This window comes from Coturnix japonica, unplaced genomic scaffold (genome assembly GCF_054131305.1).
Source record: "Coturnix japonica strain WE unplaced genomic scaffold, WE-NBRP24 Scf079, whole genome shotgun sequence".
In the NCBI taxonomy this organism is placed as follows: domain Eukaryota; kingdom Metazoa; phylum Chordata; class Aves; order Galliformes; family Phasianidae; genus Coturnix; species Coturnix japonica.
The window spans coordinates 63,549-76,289 of NW_028188982.1; the positions used below are offsets into that span (position 1 = coordinate 63,549).

The window sequence follows — 12,741 nt, forward strand, 5'->3', positions numbered from 1 at the left end:
AGCTATGGGGTCCCTATGGGTCTCAATGGATCTCAATGGAACTCAATGGATCTCAATGGAACCCTATGGGGTCTCTGTGGGGCATCTATAAGGCAGCTATGGGGCAGATGGGGGTCACTGTGTCCCTATGGGGCACAAGGGATGCTATGGGGCAGCTATGGGGCAGCTATGGGGCAGCTATGGGGCAGCTATGGGGTCTCAATGGATCTCAATGGAACTCAATGGATCTCAATGGAACTCAATGGATCTCAATGGAACCCTATGGGGTCTCAGTGGGGCATCTATAAGGCAGCTATGGGGCACAAGGGATGCTATGGGGCAGCTATGGGTCGCTATGGGGCAGCTATGGGGCACCTATGGGGTCTCAATGGATCTCAATGGAACTCAATGGATCTCAATGGAACCCTATGGGGTCTCTGTGGGGGCATCTATAAGGCAGCTATGGGGCACATATGGGGCAGCTATGGGTCACTATGGGGCAGCTATGGGTCCCTATGGGGAAGCTATGGGGCAGCTATGGGGCAGCTATGGGTCTCAATGGAACTCAATGGATCTCAATGGAACCCTATGGGGTCTCTATGGGGCATCTATAAGGCAGCTATGGGGCAGATGGGGGTCACTGTGTCCCTATGGGGCACAAGGGATGCTATGGGGCAGCTATGGGGCAGCTATGGGGCAGCTATGGGGCAGCTATGGGTCTCAATGGAACTCAATGGATCTCAATGGATCTCAATGGAACCCTATGGGGTCTCTATGGGGGCATCTATAAGGCAGCTATGGGGCACATATGGGGCAGATGAGGGTCACTGTGTTCCTATAGGGCACCTATGGGGCAGCTATGGGTCGCTATGGGGCAGCTATGGGGTCCCTATGGGTCTCAATGGATCTCAATGGAACTCAATGGATCTCAATGGAACTCAATGGATCTCAATGGAACGCTATGGGGTCTCTGTGGGGCATCTATAAGGCAGCTATGGGGCAGCTATGGGGCACAAGGGATGCTATGGGGCAGCTATGGGGCAGCTATGGGGCAGCTATGGGGTCCCTATGGGTCTCAATGGATCTCAGTGGATCTCAATGGAACCCTATGGGGTCTCTATGGGGCATCTATAAGGCAGCTATGGGGCAGCTATGGGGCAGATGGGGGTCACTGTGTTCCTATGGGGCAGCTATGGGTCACTATGGGGCAGCTATGGGTCGCTATGGGGCAGCTATGGGGTCCCTATGGGTCTCAATGGATCTCAATGGAACTCAATGGATCTCAATGGGGCAGCTATGGGGTCTCTATGGGGCATCTATAAGGCAGCTATGGGGCAGCTATGGGGCAGATGGGGGTCACTGTGTTCCTATAGGGCACCTATGGGGCAGCTATGGGTCGCTATGGGGCAGCTATGGGATCCCTATGGGTCTCAATGGATCTCAATGGAAATCAATGGAAGTCAGTGGGTCTCTATGTGGCTCCTATGGGCTATCTATGGGGCAGCTATTGGGCAGCTATGGGGCACAAGGGTCACTATGGGGCCGCTATGGGGCAGCTATGGGGTGGCTATGGGGCAGATGGGGGTCATTGTGTTCCTATGGGGCAGCTATGGGGCAGATGGGGGTCACTGTGTTCCTATGGGGCAGCTATGGGGCAGCTATGGGTCACTGTGTTCCTATGAGGCAGCTATGGGGCTCACTGTGTTCCTATGGGGCAGTTATGGGTCGCTATGAGGCAGCTATGGGTCGCTATGGGGCAGCTATGGGATCCCTATGGGTCTCAATGGATCTCAATGGAACCCTATGGGGTCTCTATGGGGCATCTATAAGGCCTAACCCTATATCCCCCCCATAGAGCCCCATAGACCCCCATAGACCCCCATATAACCCCATATAACCACCATATAACCCCATATAACCCCATATACCCCCATATAACCCCATATAACCCCATATAACCCCATATAACCCCATATACCCCATATAACCCCATATAACCCCATATAACCCCATATACCCCATATACCCCCATATAACCCCATATAACCCCATATATCCCCCATATAACCCCATATAACCCCATATAACCCCATATACCCCATATACCCCCATATAACCCCATATAACCCCATATATCCCCCATATAACCCCATATAACCCCATATAACCCCATATACCCCATATACCCCCATATAACCCCATATAACCCCATATATCCCCACTTCATGCCCATATAACCCCATATATCCTATAGGTTGAGGTCTCAGAGCTGACCCGCCGGACCCTCCATGACCCGGTTCCATTGGCCCATATAAACCCCATAGACCCCATATAACCCCCATATAACCCCATATAACCCCATATCTCCCCCATAGACCCCCATATCTCCCCATATCCCCCCATATACCCCCATATCTCCCCCATAGACCCCCATATCCCCCCATATCCCCCCATATCTCCCCCATAGTCCCTCATACACCCCCATATACCCCCATATCCCCCCTATAGACCCCCATACACTCCTATTAACCCCCATATAACCCCATATACCCCCATATACCCCCATATACCCCCATATCCCCCCATAGAGCCCCATACACACCCATAGAGCCCCATACACCCCCATAGACCCCCATAGAGCCCCATATCCCCCTATAGATCCCCATACACTCCTATTAACCCCCATATAACCCCCTTATAGCCCCCCATAGAGCCCCATAGACCCCTATAGACCCCTATAGACCCCCATAGAGCTCCATATCCCCCTATAGCCCCCCATATACCCCCATATCTCCCCCATAGACCCCCATAGACCCTCATACACCCCCATATCTCCTCCATAGGCCCCCATAGAGCCCCATACACCCCATATACCCCCATATCTCCCCCATAGACCCCCATAGAGCCCCATAGACCCCCATATACCTCCATATCTCCCCCATAGAGCCCCATATACCACCATACAGCCCCATACAGCCCTATTAACCCCCATATAACCCCATATAACCCCATATCCCCCCTATAGACCCCCATATCCCCCCCATAGGCCCCCATAGAGCCCCATACACCCCCATATCCCCCCATATACCCCCATAGACCCCCATAGACCCCCATATCCCCCCATACCTCCCCCATAGGCCCCCATAGACCCCAATAGAACCCCATAGAGCCCCATACACACCCATATCCCCCCATAGACCCCCATAGAGCCCCATAGACCCCCATATACTCCTTATATACCCCCATACACCCCCATATCCCCCCCATAGACCCCCATAGAGCCCCATACACACCCATATCCCCCCATATACCCCCATAGACCCCCATAGACCCCCATAGACCCCCATATCCCCCCATACCTCCCCCATAGGCCCCCATAGACCCCAATAGAACCCCATAGAGCCCCATACACACCCATATCCCCCCATAGACCCCCATAGAGCCCCATAGACCCCCATATACTCCTTATATACCCCCATACACCCCCATATCCCCCCCATAGACCCCCATAGAGCCCCATACACACCCATATCCCCCCATATACCCCCATAGACCCCCATAGACCCCCATATCCCCCCATATCTCCCCCATAGGCCCCCATAGAGCCCCATACACACGCATACACCCCCATAGACCCCATATATACCCTATTAACCCCCATATAACCCCATATAACCCATATATCCCCTATAGGTTGAGGTCTCAGAGCTGACCCGCCGGACCCTCCATGACCCGGTTCCATTGGCCCATATAACCCCCATAGACCCCCATATCTCCCCCATAGAGCCCCATACAACCCCATATACGCCCCATAGGCCCCATAGACCCCCATATCTCCCCCATATCCCCCCCATAGGCCCCCATAGAGTCCCATACACCCCCATAGGCCCCCATAGACCCCCCATAGAGCCCCATATAACCCCATATAACCCCATATCCCCCCCATAGGCCCCCATATCTCCCCCATAGAGCCCCATATCCCCCCCATAGACCCCCATAGGCCCCATACACCCCCTCATATACCCCATAGACCCCCATAGACACCCATACACCCCCATAGACCCCATATCTCCCCCATAGACGCCAATAGAACCCCATACAGCCCCATACAGCCCCATACAGCCCTATTAACCCCCATATACCCCCATATCTCCCCCATAGAGCCCCATAGACCCCCGTATACCCCCATATCTCCCCCATAGACCCCCATACACCCCCATAGGCCCCCATAGAGCCCCATAGACTTCATATATACCCTATTAACCTCCATATATCCTATATAACCCTATATATTCTATAGGTTGAGGTCTCAGAGCTGACCCGCCGGACCCTCCATGACCCGGTTCCGTTCTCGGCCCATATAACCCCCATAGACCCCCATAGAGCCCCATATACCCCCATATACCTCCATATACCCCTTATATACCCCCATACACCCCCATATCTCCCCCATAGAGCCCCATACACCCCCATAGGCCCCCATACAGCCCTATTAACCCCCATATAACCCCATATACCCCCATATCCCCCCATAGAGCCCCATAGACCCCCATATCCCCCCATGTCCCCCCATATACCCCCATATCTCCCCCATAGGCCCCCATAGAGCCCCATACAACCTCATATACCCCCATAGACCCCCATAGACCCCCATAGACCCCCATATCCCCCCATATCTCCCCCATAGGCCCCCATAGAGCCCCATACACACGCATACACCCCCATAGACCCCACATATACCCTATTAACCCCCATATAACCCCATATAACCCCATATATCCCATAGGTTGAGGTCTCAGAGCTGACCCGCCGGACCCTCCATGACCCGGTTCCGTTCTCGGCCCATATAACCCCCATAGACCCCATATAACCCCATATATACCCTATTAACCCCCATATAACCCCATATATACCCTATTAACCCCCATATAACCCCATATAACCCCATATATCCCATAGGTTGAAGTACAGGAGCTGACCCGCCGGACCCTCCATGACCCGGTTCCATTGGCCCATATAACCCCCATATAACCCCATATCTCCCCATATCCCCCCATAGACCCCCATAGACCCTCATACACCCCCATATCTCCCCCATAGCCCCCCATAGAGCCCCATAGACCCCATATACCCCCATATCTCCCCCATAGGCCCCCATATCCCCCCATACACCCCCATAGACTCCCATAGAGCCCCATATAACCCCATATACCCCATACAGCCCCATACACCCCCATATCTCCCCCATAGGCCGCCATAGAGCCCCATAGAGCCCCATAGACCCCATATATACCCTATTAATCCCATATATCCCCTATATCCCCTATAGGTTGAGGTCTCAGAGCTGACCCGCCGGACCCTCCATGACCCGGTTCCGTTCTCGGCCGGGTTCAGCCCATAGACCCCCATATCTCCCCCATAGAGCCCCATAGAGTCCCATATACCCCTATAGACCCCATATCCCCCCATATACCCCCATATCTCCCCCATAGGCCCCCATAGAGCCCCATATACCCCATACACCCCCCCATAGGCCCCATAGACCCCATACACCCCTATATCCCCCCATATCCCCCCTATAACCCCCATAGACTCCCATATAACCCCATATAACCCCCCTATAACCCTCCATAGAGACCCATACAACCCCATAGACCCCTATAGACGCCCATAGAGCCCCATACAACCCCATATAACCCCCATAGGCCCCATAGACCCCCATATCCCCCCATGTCCCCCCATATACCCCCATATCTCCCTCATAGGCCGCCATAGAGCCCCATATACCCTCATATACCCCCATAGATCCCCATAGAGCCCCATATCCCCCCTATAGACCCCCATAGACCCACATTAACCCCCCATATGCCCCCCATATCCCCCCCATAGACCCCATATAACCCCATATCCCCCCTATAGACCCCCATATACCCCACATATCCCCCCATATCCCCCCATATACACCACATATCCCCCCATATCCCCCCATATACCCCCATAGACCCCATATACCCCCATACGCCCCCATAGGCCCCCATAGGCCCCATACACCCCAATAGGCCCCCATAGAGCCCCATAGAGCCCCATACAGCCCTATTAACCCCCATATCCCCCCATATACCCCCATATAACCCCATATCCCCCATATATCCCATAGGTTGAGGTCTCAGAGCTGACCCGTCGGACCCTCCATGACCCGGTTCCGTTCTTGGCCCGGTTCAGCCCATAGACCCATATACCCCCTATAGACCCCCATATACCCCCCATATCCCCCCATAGGCCCCCATAGAGCCCCATAGACCCCCATATCTCCCCCATATCTCCCCCGTAGGCCCCCATAGGCCCCCATAGAGCCCCATACACACCCATATCCCCCCATATACCCCCATAGAGCCCCATATCCCACCCATATCCCCCCATAGACCCCCATATCTCCCCATATACTCCCATACAGCCCCATAGACCCCATATACCCCCATATCCCCCCATATCTCCCCCATAGAGCCCCATATAACCCCATAGACCCCATATCTCCTCCATAGGCCCCCATAGGCCCCATACACCCCAATAGGCCCCCATAGAGCCCATATAACCCCATATAACTCCCATATAACCCCATATATACCCTATTAACCCCCATATAACCCCATATATCCCATATATCCCATAGGTTGAGGTCTCAGAGCTGACCCGCCGGACCCTCCATGACCCGGTTCCGTTCTCGGCCCGGTTCAGCCCATCGACCCATATACCCCCCATAGACCCCCATATACCCCCCATATCCCCCCATAGGCCCCCATAGAGCCCCATAGACCCCCTATAGGCCCCCATAGACCCCCATATACCTCCATATCTCCCCCATAGACCCCCATAGAGCCCCATAGACCCCCATACAACCCCATATACCCCCATACACCTCCATAGGCCCCCATAGAGCCCCATAGACCCCCATATAACCCCATATATACCTTATTAACCCCCATATAACCCCATATAACCCCATATAACCCCATATATCCCCTATAGGTTGAAGTACAGGAGCTGACCCGCCGGACCCTCCATGACCCGGTTCCGTTCTCGGCCCATATAACCCCCATAGACCCCCATATAATCCTATATACCCCCATATAACCCCATACACACCCCATATAACCCCATATAACCCCATATAACCCCATATCCCACCCATATCCCCCCATATACCCCCATATCTCCCCCATATACTCCCATATACCCCCTATAGACCCCCATAGAGCCCCATACACACCCATACACCCCCATACACCCCCATAGAGCCCCATAGACCCCCATAGAGCCCCATAGAACCCCATATCCCCCCATATCTCCCCCATAGACCCCCATATCCCCCCATATACCCCCATATCTCCCCCATAGACCCCCATAGAGCCCCATACACCCCCATATCCCCCTATAACCACCCCATATAACCTCCTGCCCCCCATATCTCCCCCATAGACCCCCATAGAGCCCCATATCCCCCCCATAGACCCCCATAGACCCCATATACCCCCCATACACCCCCATATCCCACCCATATTCCCCCATATACCCCCATATCTCCCCCATAGACCCCCATATCCCCCCATACACCCCCATAGACCCCCATAGAGCCCCATATCTCCTCCATAGGCCCCCATAGGCCCCATATACCCCCATATACCCCCATATCTCCCCCATAGAGCCCCATAGACCCCCCTACAACCCCATATACCCCCATACGCCCCCATAGGCCCCCATAGAGCCCCATAGACCCCATATCTCCCCCATAGGCCCCCATAGAGCCCCATAGAGCCCCATAGAGCCCCATACACCCCCATATCTCCCCCATATATCCCATATAACCCTATATATCCCATAGGTTGAGGTACAGGAGCTGACCCGTCAGACCCTCCATGACCCGGTTCCGTTCTCGGCCCGGTTCAGCCCATCGACCCATATACCCCCCATATACCCCCATATACCCCCATATACCCCCATAGGCCCCCATATAGCCCCATAGACCCCCATATACCCCACATATCTCCCCCATAGACCCCCATAGACCCCCATAGACCCCCATATAACCCCATATCCCCCCATATACTCCCCTCTATACCCCAATACACCCCATATCCCCCCTATAGACCCCCATATCCCCCCATATCTCCCCCATAGTCCCTCATATACCCCCATATCCCCCCCATATCCCCCCTATAGACCCCCATACACTCCTATTAACCCCCATATAACCCCATAGACCCCATATACCCCCATATCTTCGCCATAGGCCCCCATAGAGCCCCATACACCCCCATATCTCCCCCATAGGCCCCTATAGAGCCCCATAGGCCCCCATAGACCCCCATAGAGCCCCATAGACCCCCATACAACCCCATATACCCCCATATCTCCCCTTTAGACCCCCACAGGCCCCATACACCCCAATAGGCCCCCATAGAGCCCCATACAGCCCCATACAGCCCCATACAGCCCTATTAACCCCCATATAACCCCATATCCCCCCCATAGGCCCCCATAGGCCCCATACACCCCAATAGGCCCCCATAGGCCCCATACACCCCAATAGGCCCCCATATCTCCTCCATAGGCCCCCATAGAGCCCCATACACACCCATATCCCCCCATATCTCCCCCATAGAGCCCCATACAGCCCCATACGGCCCTATTAACCCCCATATACCCCCATATCTCCCCCATAGACCCCCATAGGCCCCATACACCCCCATAGGCCCCCATAGAGCCCCATACAACCTCATATACCCCCATATACCCCCATATCTTCCCCATATCCCCCCTATAGACCCCCATATCCCCCCCATATCCCCCCTATAGACCCCCATATCCCCCCCATAGGCCCCCATAGAGCCCCATACAACCTCATATACCCCCATATACCCCCATATCTCCCCCATAGACCCCATATAACCCCATATTCCCCCCCATACACTCCCATAGAGCCCCATACACCCCCATAGGCCCCCATATACCCCTTATATACCCCCATACACCCCCATATCTCCTCCATAGGCCCCCATACAGCCCCATACACCCCCATAGACCCCCATAGAGCCCCATAGAGCCCCATACACACCCATATCCCCCCATAGACCCCCATAGAGCCCCATAGACCCCCATACACCCCCATATCTCCCCCATAGAGCCCCATAGAGCCCCATACAACCTCATATACCCCCATATACCTCCATATCCCCCCATAGAGCCCCATATCTCCCCCATATCTCCTCCATAGACCCCCATAGACCCCCATAGAGCCCCATAGACCCCCATACAACCCCATATACCCCCATACGCCCCCATAGGCCCCATACACCCCCATATCTCCCCCATATCTCCCCCATAGAGCCCCATATATACCCCCATACACACCCATATCCCCCCATATCCCCCCATATCCCCCCATGTCCCCCCATATCCCCCCATATACCCCCATATAACCCCATATACCCCATATATCCCCTATAGGTTGAGGTCTCAGAGCTGACCCGCCGGACCCTCCATGACCCGGTTCCATTGGCCCATATAACCCCCATAGACCCCCATATCTCCCCCATAGAGCCCCATACAACCCCATATACCCCCCATAGGCCCCATAGACCCCCATATCTCCCCCATATTCCCCCCATAGGCCCCCATAGAGTCCCATACAACCCCATATACCCCCATACGCCCCCATAGGCCCCCATAGAGCCCCATAGACCCCATATCTCCCCCATAGGCCCCCATAGAGCCCCATAGAGCCCCATAGAGCCCCATACACCCCCATATCTCCCCCATATATCCCATATAACCCTATATATCCCATAGGTTGAAGTACAGGAGCTGACCCGCCGGACCCTCCATGACCCGGTTCCGTTCTCGGCCCATATAACCCCCATAGACCCCATATAACCCCATATATACCCTATTAACCCCCATATACCCCCATATAACCCCATATAACCCCATATAACCCCATATATCCCCCATATCCCCTATATATCCCATAGGTTGAGGTCTCAGAGCTGACCCGCCGGACCCTCCATGACCCGGTTCCATTGGCCCATATAACCCCCATAGACCCCCATATCTCCCCCATAGAGCCCCATACAACCCCATATACCCCCCATAGGCCCCATGGACCCCCATATCTCCCCCATATTCCCCCCATAGGCCCCCATAGAGTCCCATACAACCCCATATACCCCCATATACCCCCCTCTATACCCCAATACACCCCATATCCCCCCTATAGACCCCCATATCCCACCCATATCCCCCCATATCTCCCCCATAGTCCCTCATATACCCCCATATCCCCCCCATATCCCCCCTATAGACCCCCATACACTCCTATTAACCCCCATATAACCCCATATACCCCTATATACCCCCATATCCCCCCATAGAGCCCGATACACACCCATAGAGCCCCATAGGCCCCCATAGAGCCCCATATACCCCCATATCTCCCCCATAGACCCCCATAGAGCCCCATAGACCCCCATATCCCCCCATGTCCCCCCATGTCCCCCCATAGAGCCCCATATCCCCCCATAGAGCCCCATACACCCCCATAGACCCCCATAGACCCCCATAGAGCCCCATATACCCCCATATCCCCCCATAGAGCCCCATACACCCCCATACAACCCCATAGACCCCCATATCCCCCCATGTCCCCCCATATACCCCCATATCTCCCCCATAGAGCTCCATATCCCCCCATATCCCCCCATATCCCCCCATATCCCCCCATAGAGCCCCATAGACCCCATATATACCCTATTAATCCCATATAACCCCATATAACCCTATATATCCCATAGGTTGAGGTCTCAGAGCTGACCCGCCGGACCCTCCATGACCCGGTTCCGTTCTCGGCCCGGTTCAGCCCATAGACCCCCATAGAGCCCCATAGACCCCCATATCCCCCCATATCTCCCCCATAGACCCCCATATCCCCCCATGTCCCCCCATATACCCCCATATCTCCCCCATAGACCCCCATAGAGCCCCATACACCCCCATATCCCCCTATAACCACCCCATATAACCTCCTGCCCCCCATATCTCCCCCATAGACCCCCATAGACTCCCATAGAGCCCCATATCCCCCCCATAGACCCCCATATCTCCCCCATAGAGCCCCATACACCCCCATAGGCCCCCATAGAGCCCCATAGACCCCCATAGACCCCCATATCCCCCCCATAGAACCCCATATACCCCCATATCTCCCCCATATACCCCCATATCCCACCCATATCCCCCCATATCCCCCCATATCCCCCCATGTCCCCCCATATACCCCCATATCTCCCCCACAGACCCCCATATAACCCCATAGACCCCCATATCTCCCCCATAGAGCCCCATATATACCCCCATAGGCCCCCATAGAGCCCCATACACCCCCATAGACCCCCATAGACCCCCATAGAGCCCCATATCCCCCCCATATCTCCCCCATATCCCCCCCATAGGCCCCCATAGAGTCCCATACACCCCCATAGACCCCCATAGAGCCCCATAGACCCCCATATACTCCTTATATACCCCCATACACCCCCATATCCCCCCCATAGGTCGCCATAGAGCCCCATACACCCCCATATCTCCCCCATAGAGCCCCATAGACCCCCATATCCCCCCATATCCCCCCATAGACCCCCATAGACCCCCATATCCCCCCATATCTCCCCCATAGGCCCCCATAGAGCCCCATACACACGCATACACCCCCATATAACCCCATATATACCCTATTAACCCCCATATAACCCCATATATACAGTATTAACCCCCATATAACCCCATATATCCCCTATATATCCCATAGGTTGAGGTCTCAGAGCTGACCCGCCGGACCCTCCATGACCCGGTTCCGTTCTCGGCCCGGTTCAGCCCATCCACCCGCTCTTTATGTGAAGCCCTATTGGCCAAAGAGCCGCAAAGCAGGCTGGGATTCCAAGATGGCTCCTGCGCCGCCATTAAGGCCCAGCCCGCATTCAGCGCCATTCACTGGGGCAGGATGGAGGCCGGTAATTAATTGGGGGTTAATTAGGGTTAATTAGGGTTAATTAGGGGTTAATTAGGGGGATATGGGGTTATAATGGGGGTTAATGGGGTTTAATGGGGGTTAATGGAGGTTAATGGGGGTTAATGGAGGTTAATGGGGAGTAATGGGGGTGTATGGGGTATATGGGGGTCTATAGGGGGTAATTGGGGTTAATTAGGGTTAATTGGGGTTAATTGGGGTTATAGTGGAGGTTAAATGGGGGTTTATGGGGTTTAATGGGGGTTAATGGGGGGAAATGGGGGGTTAATGGGGAGATATGGGGGTATATGGGGGGATATGGGGATTAATGAGGGTTAATTGGGTTTAATGAGTGTTAATTTGGGGTTAATTACGGTTAATTGGGGTTAATTAGGGTTTATATGGGGGGTATATGGGGGTATATGGGGTTATAGTGGGGTTTAATGGAGGTTAATGGGGGTTAATGGGCGTTAATGGGGGGATATGGGGGTATATGGGGGTTAATGGGGGTTAATGGGGGTTAATGGGGGTTAATTGGGGTCAACTGGGGTTAATTAGGGTTAATTAGGGTTAATTAGGGTTTATATGGGGGGTATATGGGGGTATATGGGGGTATATGGGGTTATAATGGGGTTTAATGGGGGTTAATGGGGGTTAATGGGGATAATGGGGGGTAATGGAGGGTATGGGGGGGATATGGGGTT

At 54.4% G+C, this 12,741-nt stretch overlaps 1 protein-coding gene across 1 annotated transcript in view; it reads left to right on the forward strand.

The window, feature by feature from the left end:
* LOC107307752 (rhodopsin kinase GRK1-like) overlaps positions 1-12,741 on the forward strand; it is a 59,037-nt gene that overhangs the window by 30,859 nt on the left and 15,437 nt on the right. Inside the window, 1 exon segment of the mRNA XM_085534230.1 lies at positions 11,840-12,041. Coding sequence (XP_085390356.1) covers positions 11,840-12,041 — 202 coding nt within the window.